General features: G+C 34.5%; 1 protein-coding gene across 5 annotated transcripts in view; it reads right to left on the reverse strand.

Annotated features, from left to right (window-relative positions):
* LRP1B (LDL receptor related protein 1B) overlaps positions 1-16172 on the reverse strand; it is a 1938012-nt gene that overhangs the window by 67287 nt on the left and 1854553 nt on the right. For all 5 annotated transcript variants that reach the window (XM_084800259.1, XM_084800256.1, XM_084800258.1 and 2 more), the window contains 4 exons: positions 15472-15588; positions 13367-13540; positions 11291-11416; positions 6127-6291 (listed from right to left, as the gene is read on the reverse strand). In XM_084800259.1, the coding sequence (XP_084656385.1) occupies positions 6127-6291; positions 11291-11416; positions 13367-13540; positions 15472-15588 (582 nt within the window). The remainder of the gene's footprint in view (positions 1-6126; positions 6292-11290; positions 11417-13366; positions 13541-15471; positions 15589-16172) is intronic.

Consider the following 16172-nt stretch of genomic DNA (forward strand, 5'->3'; position numbering starts at 1 on the left):
ATTATACAGCTATGTCTCAGATTGAAAACAAATGATAACTAATTTATACTAAGAATATGAAATGTAATTTTATTGATCATATAGTTGTGGAAATCATGATCTAATAAACTATGTATATAGATAAAGTTTATATATTATTCTGAAATATACCATTTGTCCTATAAAAACAAATATATATGCTACTAAAAGAACTCATTTAGGAATTTACCAATTTAATTTTTATTATGACTTGGAGTCCTTTCTTAATAGAAATATTGTATTTTATTGTTTTTCAAGACATGGCTTATCTGTGTAGCCCTGACTCTCCTGAAACTCACTCTGTACACCAGGCTGACTTTGAACTCATACATTTGCCTTCCTCTGCCTCTTGAGTGCTGGGGTTATATACATACACAAGCATTCCAGGCCTAGAAAAATATTTGAAAATAATACAAATCAAGGGAAGTATGTTCATTGTGTATCTATAATCCAGGAAACACTTTTATAGGCAAGTCTATTGCATAGATAAATAACAATATCAAGCATATCCTAACAGTTTAAGTGTGTTATCATATTTGAAAAGTATAATATCATAGTTTTTAAAATTCCAACAATTTTAAATGGCATTTTTTAAAAGATTTATTTATTTTTTTATTATGTATACAGTGCAAGCCAGAAGAGGGCATCAGATCACATTATAGATCATTGTGAGCCACCATGCTGGAAATTGAACTCAGGACCTCTCGAAGAGCAGTGAGTGCTCCTAACTCTGAGCTATCTCTCCAGCACCTTAGGTAGCATTTTTATTTAAAAGGAATTTAACAATTAATATTTATTTTTAGGGACATTATTTGTGTAGTTGTAAAAAACACAGATTTTAAAGTTAAACAAAGTATAAAGTATTTGAAAATATCAGTTTTGCAGTAGCATAGACTCATGGAAGGGATACACCGCAGTGGACTCAAGTCTGAACAATGGAGTGTGAATCACTGAAGGGTCCCAAGAGCAAGACTACGAATCTGAGCAAATATCCTGAAAATGTGGCAGCAAGGGGAGGCAATATAGTGGAAGAAAGTAGGCATATCTCATAATGACTATTGCTAGGCTTGTATGCCTTGTGAACTCAACTCTGGGGAACTTCCAAGCCTGTGATGACAAACGCCATGACTCTGTCACTCCACTCAAGACAGAGTATATCATCTCTACAAAGATGATCCTAGTACTTCCATCTACAAACCTCACAGGAGACTCAATTTCAGAGAGCAGAAAAAGTGTGTAACAAACAGAGAAATTTTTGTGACACCATCCTATCAGTTATTGTGGTAGTCTTTCAATCAGAACATAAACACAACATGAGGATTCTTATAAAACAGGACAAACAAAAGCAACAGGAAGGAGAAAAAAACTGCACACCAGGGGGCATAAGCATTCAAAGCACTACACTAAAGTAAGAAGAACAAAACATAACACAATACTATACTATAATAGCCCCACAACCAGTTATCAAAGATGAGGAGACACTGACCTTCCAGAAGGAGTACAGAGTACAGAGTTTTAAATGTCCAGTGACAAAGTAGAAGGCTGAAGTTAGCAAATAAGGAGTTTTGGGTAAGATATAGAAATGCAACTTAGGAATCTAACTCATGCCATAGACCAAGTTGTTAAGTGTAGATGAAAGAATCAATACCTTGGAAGAAGAAAAAATAGAGAAAAAAAAAAAACCAACAACGACCAGGATGTTAAAATAGAAAACAGAAATTTTGGATATGACTGAATTACTTAAATTCAATAAACTACACAGCAGAAAGCATCTTCAAAAACATGACAAGCTGAAGAACAAATATCAAGAATAGAGTCTAAGTTCGAAACATTACAAGACATATTTTTAAAAACTCAATGAAAATGATACACACTTCTAAGAAGTCAGGAGTATACTTGAGAGATCAAACATAAGAATTCATGGTGTAATGGAGGAAGCCGAGAAAAAATATACACATTAAACTGACTCTGTCAGATTATTTTAGATCAAAATAGATGTTTTAAGTTAATAAAGATGAGATATGATAGATATTAATCTCCATTCAGAGATTTAGATCCAACAAGTTAGGAAAGATGTTTACTTCAAGTTTGCCAAATACAAATAGCCAAATCACTAAGAATGTAACATTTATATAATTCTTGATTGACTCGTGGTTCTTCCTGCTGTATGTAGCTTATTTTACCCATGTGTAATAATATAAGTATATATGTTAAAAAGAAACATAATTAAAATTTTTTGAAAAGGATATTTTTTATGTAAGACATTAAACATGAGGTTAATATAAAGAAAGGTTCTCTGGGAATGAATAAGGAATAGCTGATAGCATGGATATACACTTTTTCTTAAAATGATGAGTGTGTGTGTGTGTGTGTGTGTGTGTGTGTGTGTGTGTGTGTGTGTGTTTAAGAGAGAAAGGACGGGGGAGAAAAAGAGGGAGGGAAAGAGAATGCTTGTAGGTTATTTAGTTACATTGCACAGGGTTGCAATAAGGTTAAAAGATTAAGTGAGCTAGTTTGCATTAGGGGAAGACATCTTATTGGGACTCTAGGTGAAAGAAGCATGGGAGAATGAGTAAATAGAAGGATCCAGAGGGTCCTAGAAAGAAGAACATTATGATGGGCAGATCTGGGCCCAAGGGTTCTGCTCTAACTATGGCAGCAGCCAAGGACTATATGTGCAGTAAACATCGAACCCCTACCCAGATCTAGCCAATGGACAGGACATTCTCCACAGTTGAGTGGAGAGTGGGGACTGACCTTCATATGAACTCTGGTGCCCCATATTTGACCATGTCCCCTTAATGGGGAGGCCTGGTGGCACTCAGAGGAAGGATAACAAGCTACCAAGAAGAGACTTGATACCCTACGAGCATATACAGAGGGAGAAGGTCCCTGTCAGTCACAATCATAAGGGAGGGGAATAGGGGGAAATGGGAGGGAGGGAGGAATGGGAGGATACAAGGGATGGGATAACTACTGAGATGTAATATGAATGAATTAATAAAAAGTAAAAAAATGTTAAGTAAGCTTAAATTTTAAATAAATATTAAAATGAAATTTAAAAATGTATGCATTAGGTAAACATTTCAGTTAAAGTATAGCCAAGAATTTCTCAAACCTAGAAAAGAAATAGACATCCAAATGTCGAGTCATACTCAAAGAGACATAACCAGAGAAGAATCTCTTCATGACATATCAGTGTCTAGGTGTCAAGCACACAAAGCAAAGAAGTGGTACGAAAGGGACTAAGGGAATAATATCAGCAGCCATACAAAGGCAGAAACATCAGAATAATATGAGTCTGTCACTAACAACACAAAAGGCAAAGAAGGTCTGCAATAATATATACCTTGCTTTGAAACTAAATAAGTGTCAAACAAGATGCTGTGTCCAGAAACATTACCTATCAAAATAGAATAATATGGATCTTTCAGGACAAATATAAGTATAGCAACTAATCTATGACTGGTGATAAATTCTTGACTATTATGCACTGAAGAATGGCAATATTACGCAAAGAATTGGTGGTTAAAATACAGTTCACATACATAATGGAAGAAAACATAGAACAGGGAAGGAGCCAATCATGTCCACAATAGCAAAGCATTTCACATCTGAAATTGCTTGGAGGAGAAAAAAAAGAATTAACACACAAACAAACAGAACAACAAACCAAAGAGTCTGAACAAAAGCAAATACTTGTCATTTATAACACTGAATGCAAATGGACCTAACTCTTCAATTAAAAGAAAGGCATTTATAGTATGGATTAGCAGTCATGACACAGTTATCTGTTTTTTCTAACAAGCACACATAGATGAGAAAAGATATCCCAAAATTTTCAAAGGCAGAATGAAAGTCAGAAGACAAAGAAGAAGTTACAAACATATAAGGTAGCAATTATCATATTTCAAATTGAAATTGATCAGAAGAAATAAAGACACTGAGCTCTAAGGGAAGAAACTCTTCATCAAGAGGGTGTAACTCCTGTAAATATTAATGAACTAAATCTTTGGACCAATTTCATAAAACACTCTATGAGTAAAATGTTATATAGGTTCAGATGCAATAATTATGACTGGTTTTAAACCCCCTCAATCACCTGCAGATAAGTCCTTCAAATTAAAAGTCAATGAAGAAACCTCAGAGATAAATTAAGTAATAGATCAACTGTAATTAACAATATTCACAGTAATCAGCTCTAACACTGAAAATACAAATTTCTCTCACTGACACTGGAATATTCTCTAAAATTGGCTACATTATAAACCAGCAAGAAAGTAAAAACAAACAAACAAACAAATAAACAGCAACAACAACAACAACAACAACAACAACAAATCCCACAAATTGAATAGTGTCCAGAATTTTATTAGAGCTCAATGGAATAAAAATAAAAACTACTACCAATACTAACATTCAAAATTATACAAATGTTTGGAGACTGAACAATATACTTTTGAGTGAAGACTTGGTCATTGAAGAAAAGAATGACAAATTAAGCTGTTAATAGAATCAAATTAAGAGCACAAACTAACAGCTTCTGAGACCCAGGTTAGCAGTTATAGGAGGAGTTTATAGTTGCAGTTACAATTTTAAAAATCAAAGCAAAATGAAAGAAATAATTTAATGTATACCTTAAATCTCCAGAAAAACATGAATATTTAAAAGTACACATATGGAATACATGAAGAAATAATAAAAATTATACGGTATAAATTAAAGAAATAGAGACTGAAATATCATTAAATAGAATCAATCAGATGAAATTTTGATTCTTTTCTAAGATGAACAAGGTTGAACAAGTGAAAAAGGAACCCAAATTGGTAAAACTAATGATGAAGAATGAATTGTCACAACATACTCCAATAGTCTATAATATCAACATTCAATGCGTTAAAAAAACCTAATAATATAATAGACTCAATGATTTAGAAGAAATGGACATATTTGTAAACACATATATATCCAGAAATATACAACTACATCAGACCTATCGGAAGCAAGGGACTGAGTTAGTGATAACAATTCTGCCAAGGAAGAAAAACCCAGAGCCATGGTGCTAGGGACAAAGCCTAGTGTTTCTTTCTCAATTAAGAGGACCCAAATTTGGACCCTCAGCTACTACATAAACGCAAGGCATGGCAGTGCATGCAACAACTGCAGCATTTGGAAAGTGGAGAGAAGGAAAATTCTAGAACCATACTGATCGGCTAGTATAACCAAAATGGTGAGCTTGACCATTAGGAGACTGTCAAGAAGTAAAATAGATTACAGTGTACTTGTTGGAGCTCCAACACCTACATGCATAGATGAAAAAAAAAACAACCACAGAAACACACATGTACATCATACACAAATAAACACCAATATATATATGTATATATGTATATATATATATATATATACACACACACACATTACCTGACCTCAAGCTGGGATACAGAGTTATGGTAATAAAAACAATATGGTAGCTCAACAGAAATACACATGTAGATCAATGGTAAATAACTAAAACAGAACAACAGTGTGTTTATGAAAAACTAAAATTTACAGAATTGCCAAATATTCATGGACAGGAAAGAAAGTCTAGTCAATGGAATGTGGCACCAAAACCGGATATCCACCTGGACAAAAGCAAGTTAGATCCACATCTATCACCCTACAAAAATGTCAGTTTGAATTGGAGAAAGCAACATAGGGAGAGAATCTGCCAAAAAGGGGAGGGGGGAATGAAAAGTTAATTAAAAAATATCAAAATTCTATATGGAATTCTACTACTTTTCAAGATGGGTGTATATATAGTCATGCATGGGCAAAATGAAACTTAAAAAGCACTGGTAGTGCTAGCTAGTTTGATTCTTCCCCAAGCACTGGTCTTTCGACTAAGAACAAGCTAATCCATTGTAGTGTTTCTTAGCATTACTAATTTTGTGATATGAAATTTGATACAATAAATACATCCCTTTGGTTTTGTTAAGTTAAGTTTAAATTTAACTCATGATGATTTCAGTTACATCAAGATTATCAGGATTTATTTAACTCACATTTTTTCTCATAGTAAGAAAATGCAAGTAATTTGCATATGTAGTCTGGTCAGATATTTACCTAGAGTGGATGGTATGCAGGTCCCTCCATTCTGACAGTAGTTGCTGCAGTGGTTGACTTCACACCTTCCTCCTGAGTAGCTTGGCCAGCAATGGCACCTCAGATCACCCTTCTCATTTAAAATGCACCTTCCTCCATTTTCACAGGTCAGCTTGCAGGAGTCGTCTAGTAATAAGAAGAAAAATAGAGATATACATGTTGCTCATGGATGCTTCAAATAATCTAAATCAATACATATATGTGAATACTACAATTTATTATTTTTTCACAAAATATACCTAAGATAAAAGTTGAAAAATTACAGAGTAACTAAAAGCAGACGTTTAACATTTCTTCTTTAAAATGTTGTTATCATTCTTTATACTTCTGATTACTAACTAAAAGCTCCTAGATATAACATAGTTTACAAAGGATATATTTCTTTTTAATATTATGCTGTGTGGATGGCAATACAATTGACGTGTTAAATGCTATTGAAATAAAATGGTTTTAACTAGAAGCGAGAGAAAGATCAGGTTGCAGAACTCCTCACCACAGACCTAATTTTATAAAGTCAGTTTTCTCGAGTGGGTCAATGTGACACATGTACTCAATTAGCCCTGAAGAATTCCTAGTGCCGTGATGGCCGATCGAGTTAGAAAGAAAGGCCACATTTTGCAGCCACTGCCTCAGAGAAATAATGTCTGCTGGGACCTTCTGGGAAACAAAGTAGTTCTTGCTACTTCAATACAAAACAAGTAGGATTCATATGTGCACCTTGAAAACTAGAACATTAGGATATAAACATTAGGTTTATATCCCTTCCATTGCTCAAGCGTCCTTTAGCCTACAACCCACCCTGTATCATCACCTAATACTATTGATTATCTCTTATCTCCTCTTCCAAGTTTTGGATTTTACTACCACGTTTGTTTACATGTACACATGTTTGTGTTATCACCTTGGTTCCACATAAGATAGAAGAGGCAGATTTTTTTTTCCTTCCTAATTTGGATCACCTCACTTAATACAAGACATTATAGTTGGTCCCCAGTTGGTAGAATCGTTTGGGAAGAATTAGGATTTGCAGCCTTGCTGCCTGAGGTATGTCACCAGGGACAGTTTTTGAGGTTTTAAAAGACTAGTTTTCATACTAGTCCTCTCTACCTCCTTGCTTAAGGTTTCAGATGTAAACTCTCTGCTATTCCTGCCACTGTGCCTCCATTTAACCATTGTGGACATTCAGCCTCTGCAACTGAAAGCCCAGTTAAATGCTTTGCTATATATAAATGCCTTGGTCATAGTGTTTTGTCACAAAATGTAAATAAATAAATAAATAAAATGTCTACAAATGGCACAATTGTGTCATATGATAATTCTACTTTTAATATTTTGCAGAGCCTCTAAACTGGTTTCCATATGTTGGTATTAATTTGTACCCCACCAACATTAAGAAAGCATATCTCTTTTCATATTTCCTTTTGAAACATTGTTGTCAATTTTATTATTGATAGCCATTGTAAGATAAGACAGTATTTTAAAGTAGCTTTAATTTGTTTTCCTTTGATGACCTGGATTGCTAAACACTTTGAAAATAGTTACTGTCCATTTTGTTTTCCTTTCCTTTCCCTTTGTTTTCTTTTTTTTTTTTTTTTAAGAGTCTTTTTATTGCACTTAACCAATTTACTGTTTGGTAATTTGTTTCCTTGATAGTTAATTTTGTACTTCTTTGTTAATTCTGGATATAGTCCCCTGAATAAAATATCAGTGGCATAGTGTTTTCTTCTGTTCTGTTTTATGCCCATTGCTCTGTAGGCGGTTTCTCTTGTACAAACCAGTTGTAATTTAATTTGATTTTAGGAGCCAGTTTCTGTGCTAATTGAGCTCTGCTCAGAAGCTTCTTGCCTGCCCCAACATCTTAAAGCTTATTTTCTATGTTTTCAACTACATGTTTATGCCACATTCAACACATAGTTGGGCTTAGTTTTGTCAGTAGATTTTCTAGTAGTCTATTCTTTACTGCAGTTGTTTACTATGTACATGAAGTAATCTATTTAGTCTTTGACTGGACTGTTTAGATAAACCTAACTTATAATATTCTAAGAATATTAAATCAAATAAATCCGTGAGAAAAACTTTAAATTTATAAATATTAATTTCTAAGTAAACATAATAAATGAAGTCATGCAATAACATGGCATTACTTCTTGACTGCCCATAACATTCACTGAGAGTACACCAGCTCATGAGAACATATCTGTAAAATCCAGAGCCTGGGAGGCAAAAAGAATGAATGTCTGACTGCACTCAGCTATTGCGTGTGAGGGAAAGTTGACAAGAATCAAGGCTTTGAAGGGGATGGCACAAGAGGACCACTGCTTTTTCCTCATTTGCCCAGATTTAAATAATTTGCGGAGCCTAAAACGCTTGCGAATGTATTTATCTTGTTAACTGAAATCAGAGTGATGAGGAAGATGTTGAAAATTGTGCTGATATTGCAGTATGAGGATGACCTAATGCACGAATGTATGATGAACACAGGTGGGAAAGTTGTGAGGGAATGGTAAAGTGAAATCAGTGACACTGAAAGGGGGTGGGAAGATAGGGCTGCCTCACCTCTTGGCATATTAAGTGCATGAACCCATCGCAGCTGACCATGGGATTCTCTACTATCTGTTCATTATGGGGAAATTAGTAACATTTCAAATATTCACTGTGGAAACATGTTTGCTTCATTTATATCTTCCTAAAATATTTCTAACTCATTCAGGAAAAAAGTAGGCTCTGAGTAAGAACGCTAGAGATAAACATTTAAGACACTTTAGGAAGACTGATTCTCATCTACGGTTATTATATGTGAATGACGCAGACATGCCAAATCTACACATTATGGAGAATGAACATTCCAGTGTTAGGATTTATAGGCACTAGACATTTTAAAATAGGACAAGACGCTAATGAAATCAAATTTGAGTTACAATCATTTTAACATTATGTGAATAGTTCTATATATTTAAGCAGAAGGCTGCACTTGTCGGTAACTAAGTAATAAGCAGAAGCCAAGCTGCAGCAATTATAATCAACTTTAGGAAAGAACAGGCAAATATCCTCCCAAGGCTGAGGAATATTTGAATTTACAATTCTCATATGAAGGTTAAAATATTATGTGCTCATCTTTTAACAATAGTAGCTACAGAAAGTGACATGGGAAGAGCTAAAGTATTGGGCTATACCTAAAAAAGATAACTGGATTTAGCCACAAAAAAATGACCTGGAGATCTTATTTATACTCCTAACACATTGTTCTGTTTACACACACACACACACACACACACACACACACACACACACACACACACAGAGAGAGAGAGAGAGAGAGAGAGAGAGAGAGAGAGAGAGAGAGAGAGAGAGAGAGAGAGAGAGAGAAAGACTAACTTGAATACCTAAGTAGAATAAAACACAGTAAGGTCCTGTGGGGTATTTACACTTGACAATAGTAGTTGACACTTTAAGAAACTCTGTTTCTGAGTGGTTGCATACAACTGCACACTCCCACACAGTGCAGTTCCTTGACCGAGACAGAAAATAATAAAAGATTGCTAACATCTGAAAATACTTAATTTCCCCATCACGCCTGTGATCACAGATGCTCTAGACAGTAGGTGATCCAACTAAGCATCAGGGTCATCGTGTTCCAGAAACAGAACATGTTCAGTGACTTGCAAGAAAACATAAACACTTGGAATGACCCACGGCTCTCTGTTAGAAACCGCAAACGTGCTTCCACACAGCACTTCTCCACTCTCATTCCTGACAGTGTAAATGTTTCAGGGTATCCAATATATACCCCAATTCCAAGTTGTCTGAGAGGTTCCCCTGGCTTCGGTTTAAGTCTAAAGCCAAAGTCTTTTGTATCTTATTTGAAAATCATCATATATAGGAAATTCAGATGATCATAATGATATAAATTCTAATGAGTTCAATTAGATATAATAGCTGTGTCTGTGCAGATAAATACCACTCATTTGTGTACATTAGTCATATTCCAATTTTTTTATTTCTTCAGGTTTGTATATTCAATCTTGAAAATGTGGACATTAAAAAAATAAAAATATGATTGACTTAGATAGATTTTTACTAACTTGCTTCAGTTGACTGCAACCACCAGCCCAGAGTAGAAAACAAGAAGCTGGTGGTTTGGGGATGGAAAGGGCATGTGAGGATGGAGACATGAAACTTAGATGAGCAGTGAATCCTAACAGAGGAAAACAAGTAAGGAAGACATCCTGCTGTGAAGATATCCTAAATTTATCGCTCATCCCAAAATGCTTGCCTTGATCCAACAGTGCTTTGGAGCATGCTGTTTTTGTCTGCGACATAAAATTTAGTAAGTCTGGGCTTTTCTTTTAATAGAATTGTTCCCATTATGACTAATGCCTTGAGGTTGAGAGAGTTCTATCTACAGAATTATCAGGAGAAAACTTTTCCTTTTTCCCCCTTATTACTGTTTGTTTTAAATATCACCATTTAAAAACATCACTTTCTGAAATAACGGTTGCTCGTTCTAAATTTATATTTCAAAAATATAAGCTACATGAAGAAATACTGTCAGGTTCACTTCTAGATTCATCATTAGTTAGTAAACTACTGTTCTGTCTTGCTTATAAAAGTTGAAATGTGTATTAGTTTTATTCTGATTACTCATGGTATTTAATATAAATAACATTTCACATGGAAAGATTAAGGTAATTTCTAAAGAAGCTCATATTTTCCAAATTATAGTCCTGCATAAATGAAGTAACCAGAAGTATTAAAAATGAATGCATGGAATGAGTAAATTGCTTTGGGGCTAGAATTTATACATATAGAGGAAAGTCGCCTTCAAAACATTATTTATAAAAGATGAGCTATCTGATAATCTATGTAAATTCTAAGAATAACTTTACAGTTGCTGATCCACTGAATACTTGCTGAAATTACAGTATTCTGTTAACAGAGTTAACAGAAGGTAGAGAACCTTCTGTAAAGAGGCCTATTTTTACAGACACTCAAGAGCAACGGCCATTACGGCAAATGAACTGATTTTGAAGGTAACACAGCTTAGCTCTGAAACTCGTATGGATGCATCCTCGTTGCTTATACAATAATTCATCCGGCTGTTTGTAGAGTAACAGGAAGTACCCACCTGACAGACTGTCATCATTGCATGTTCCATTCATCATATATTTTCCTTCTGGGCAAACACATGTGGCCCCGGAAGGATTCAGCAAGCAGAGGAAATCACATGACAAATCCAAGCAAGGATTGGGTACTAATGGAAACAAAATGAAGAAAAAGAGACATGTGGGATAAAAGTTGAGAGAAGTTTCAAAAGCATAAAATTCAGTAAGCTGAAATGATAAATTGCCTATGTGAAAAATAAAACATTTTTTTTAACTGAGGCTATCACATGTAATGTTAACATTCTATTTTATGAGTAACAAAAAATCATCATGTAATACCTTCATTAATATGAAATGTTTCCATTATAAAAGGGGAAGATTGCTAATTTATACATTTGGCATAACTTCGGGTTACTTTTCCATGAATTTAGTTTAGTTTTTAAAGGAAAGAAACATGGAGTCCTTTATGGTTCAGTTCATGTACAGTTATTTATGTTGATTATTTTCTTCTCTAGTTAATTATGTATAATGATTTGGTGATTGCCTTTTCCAGAATATTCAAGATTCAACCTTAGGTGATTAGTCTAAATTGAGCTTATGAGACAAGGAATTATCAGCTGAGCATTTTGCTGAACTCTTACTATGTTAAATTTTCAGTGGACCTCCATGTTCATAAAAACGTGCCTCAACTGAAGTATTTGGAGATCCAAACCTTAATTTATATCTTTTTTGTACACTTTTAGTCAACAAAACAACTTATGACTAAAACTTCACATGCTTTTATAAGTTTAAAATATAAAAAAGGAATATGATTTGAAACTTGTTAACATGATTGCAAGCTTACTGTGTGGGAGGTTGCACACATGTTAGATGGAACACTAAAGCTCTCTCATCTAATGCATACATGTTAGACTGAACACTAAAGCTCTCTCATCTAATGCATACATGTTAGACTGAACACTAAAGCTCTCTCATCTAATGCATACATGGTAGACTGAACACTAAAGCTCTCTCATCTAATGCATACATGATAGACTGAACACTAAAGCTCTCTCATCTAATGCATACATGATAGACTGAATACTAAAGCTATCTCATCTAATGCATACATGTTAGACTGAACACTAAAGCTGTCTCATCTAAACGTTTATCTAATGAGCATCTTATGTGGTCAGAGGTGATTCATAGTCTTTTCTAGACTCTAGCCCGATCACAGAACCTTTCTGCCAAAATCCATTGCTCACATCCTACATGTTTAGAATAGTAATGAATTAATTTCAGATTGTATTTCAAGCCATATTCAGTCATGATTTTGAATTAGATAGAACTATCAGGTGTCATGAAGTGTCTGTTAACCACAGACCCAGCATATGTGGTTTAAGTAAAGGCAGCAGCACCTAAGGGGGTATTTCAGGAAATTTAGGTCCGGCTAGACATTGTTTCCGCTGACTTGGAAAAACACTGCTGTCTTTCCAGGTAATTGCAAAACTCAAGATGAAATCTGTTTTAACTTGCCTTAAAGACTGTCTATAACTAAACTGGAACAATTTAATAAACACTTAACTTGTTTGCACATTATTTTAGAATTCCAATCATACTTTTGTACTTTGTCCTTGAATGAGTTTGCACCACAGTTTCTACATAATGTCCACAATGGTTTACTTATTGAATCCTTTCTAGATTGGGGAATTATGTTTATAATAAATCATAAACAATGAATCAGAGAAGGCACAACTCTTGGGCTGAGATCTCTATTAACGTTCTTGAGGCTGAAGTGTTAATGGTAAAGTAGTCACTGGTTGTTAACAGCAGCAGTGAGAAATGGCTACTGATGGATTTTCATAACTCCATGGTAGATCTATATATTTACACATTTTAAAAATTATTTAAACAGACAATTTTAATCCTAAGAAAATGCAGTAAATTATTCATATCTTTTATGGGAAACATGGAAACATCTATGCTGTTTGCTGTTTTAATATGTCTGGAGACACCAAGGCAAACTTAGAGTGCTTACTAAGAATATAGACATAGTTAACATAATCATAAATAAATTGTTTTTTAAAAACATAGGGAAAAGTTTGACACATTTTACTTACAATTTAGTTGTTTATAGCGATGCGATACCAAAACATTCTTTGTTTTGTCAACATCTAGAGTTAGGACCTCTATTGAACCACGACCGAATTTTTGAACTCTAAATATACCATTTTTAGGTCCTGCTCCATATATGTAATCTTCAAAGACATCAATTCTGTGAGGATGTAACAAACCTGGAATGTTCAAAAGAGAGGAACTAATGCCAGTGTGAGTGCCATCAAAGAACCCTATATAATCATGACATGATGAAGTGGTTATATATTATATTTAATATTTGTTAACACAAGTTGTATAGACACTCAAAATTTAAAAATATCTAGATTTATCTAATATCCAAGTACTGTTTTGATCAATTTCAAAATTAAAAGTATATTTAATGGTAGCTGTGAGGTGATAAATATGTCCCTCAAAACATATTGAACAAACATCTTCATCCACTGTGTGCAACTTCACCTAAAATTGCTTAGGGTTATTATTAGAGTAATTGTTTTTGCTATGCTGTTAGCAAGAAGAATGTTAAGCCTTAGCACAAAAACGTAATCTGTAGCCCAAAGCCTGTTGTTATTCGGAAAAGTCATGGATCATGTTTGAGATTGAATTTTTTTTTCATTTGACTCAGTAATTACAAGATGATTTTAAATAATAAATATTTTTATTTTGGCATACATCTGTAATGTTAGCACTCAGGATACAAACATATAGAGAAGCACAAGTTTCAGGTCAGAATGAGACACTGTAAAACAGCAAAAAGGCGTTATTATCTTCCGTGTTAAGAAAAGGGATGAAGAAAGGTTAGAAAGATGAATCAGTAATTAAGAACATTTATTTCTGCAGAGGACATTGGTTTGGTTCCTAGCACCAACTTGGTGGCTCACAAACATTTGTAATTCTAATTTCCAGAGATCTGCCTCCCCTTATTTAACGTCCATTGATATCAGGCAAAGACATGGTACACATATGTACATACAGGCAAAACATATATATGCAGAAAATAAAAATAAATAGATCTTTAAAAAATCATAAATATTTTTTCTCTAAGTTCTAACTTTCTTTGCAACACTATACTAAAGTAAAAATAGAATATCTTCTAAATATTCAAAAATGGAAACTGAACAAACAAACAAAGCAATGACAACAGTAATAAAACACGCTACTTAATCAGTTATCATTGAGTTTTTATTTAATTATTTTTCATCTTCCTCATTTTTATTATGAAAAGTGTGGGAAGCAATGTTATAGTTGGTTAATATAATAATAAAATATTTTTAAGTGTGCATTTCACTTGTGGTAAATTTTGGAGAGAGCTAAGAAGAAGAAAAGACAAAGGAAAGAAAATAGAGTACTTGACAGCCAGGGGTAGGGGGATGGCGGGGGGGGGGGGGGGAGGGGAGAGTTAGACATCAGAGGGAAACAGAAAATGAGAAAACAAGATAGGAGGCAATTAGAAAGACAAATAGAAAGCTGGGTGTGGTGGCACAGGCTTTTAATCCCAGCTATTGGGAGGCAGAGGCAGGCAGAGCCTTGTAAGTTCGAGGCCAGCCTGGTCTACAAAGCAAGTCCCGGATACCCAAGGCTATACAGAGAAACCCATCTTGAAAAAGAAAAACAAGAAAACAAAAACAAAACAAGAAGAAGAAGAAGAAGAAGAAGAAGAAGAAGAAGAAGAAGAAGAAGAAGAAAGAAAAGAAAAAAACAGGCATAGCTGTGGGGCACAAAAGATCCAAGTGTTGGTGGGAGGGTTACTGGTTGCTATCTGCTATCTTACTTTTCTCTTGGCCTGATATCCATGTGCATGATGAAAGACATAGTAACATGCTTCCTTATGGTCATCAGCCCAATTTTTTAGAATGGTATTGGTTAGCACCAGCAATAAATGACTTACAGGACTAAATAATCTCTGACTATGGACAGCAAGGACCCATGTTTGTCCAAGTAGAGGAGTTCTCTGACCTGATCTCTACAATACAGCAGTGGGGTTGAACATTTCAATTAACATAAACACTGAAATATGAAAGAATTAGCAGAAATGCAGGTGGCCGAATCCCTGTTCATCTATGTCTGTATTATGAATTAATAGTCTCAATAACAAAAGTACTCTGCAAACCTTGCTTGCTGCTGACAGAGACCACCGGACTGGAACCATCATATAGGACGCTGCCAATGATGGAGAGCTCAAAATCAGCCCAGTAGATGCGTTCACCAAAGTGATCAACAGTCAGACCTGAGAAACAAACATACAGAGACAAGTAATACAAAGAGACTGAGATTACTTACAATCTTGTTATTTTAATGCTTAATCATGATAGATGTATTTCTTTCCAGATCACAAAAAAAAAAGCATCCATTGTCTGTCACAGTACTATAGGAAGCAGGCAACATGAAGTTCTCTGTCTGTTACCACGGAAACACACCTTCAGACCAGATAGCATTTATTCAATAAATTAGAATAACCATATACCAACAGGTAAGGTCACATTAGCATCCTTTTCATACTTACTGAGTTATTATAGCTAGTTTATTACACTATTTTAGTTTTTGTCTTGAATAATGGAAGTTTTCTGTACAACAGTGACTCAAAACTTGGTGTAACCATCTAATTTTAAATTCCTTTTTGAAGCTACAGAGCTCAGAATTCAAAATATTCATAGACTTTAGATAAAATGAAGCCAATAAGAACTGGCTTGAGTGCGGAGAGACACCTGAGTGTATGTTAGCTCAGAGGAACCAAAGATTGATAATGAGGATAGAAAAATGAGAATTTAACTCCTGATTTCTGATTATAGTATCACTCTTCATTCTGTCAAG

Source organism: Acomys minous (genome assembly GCF_964271855.1).
Source record: "Acomys minous genome assembly, chromosome: 10".
In the NCBI taxonomy this organism is placed as follows: Eukaryota; Metazoa; Chordata; class Mammalia; order Rodentia; family Muridae; genus Acomys; species Acomys minous.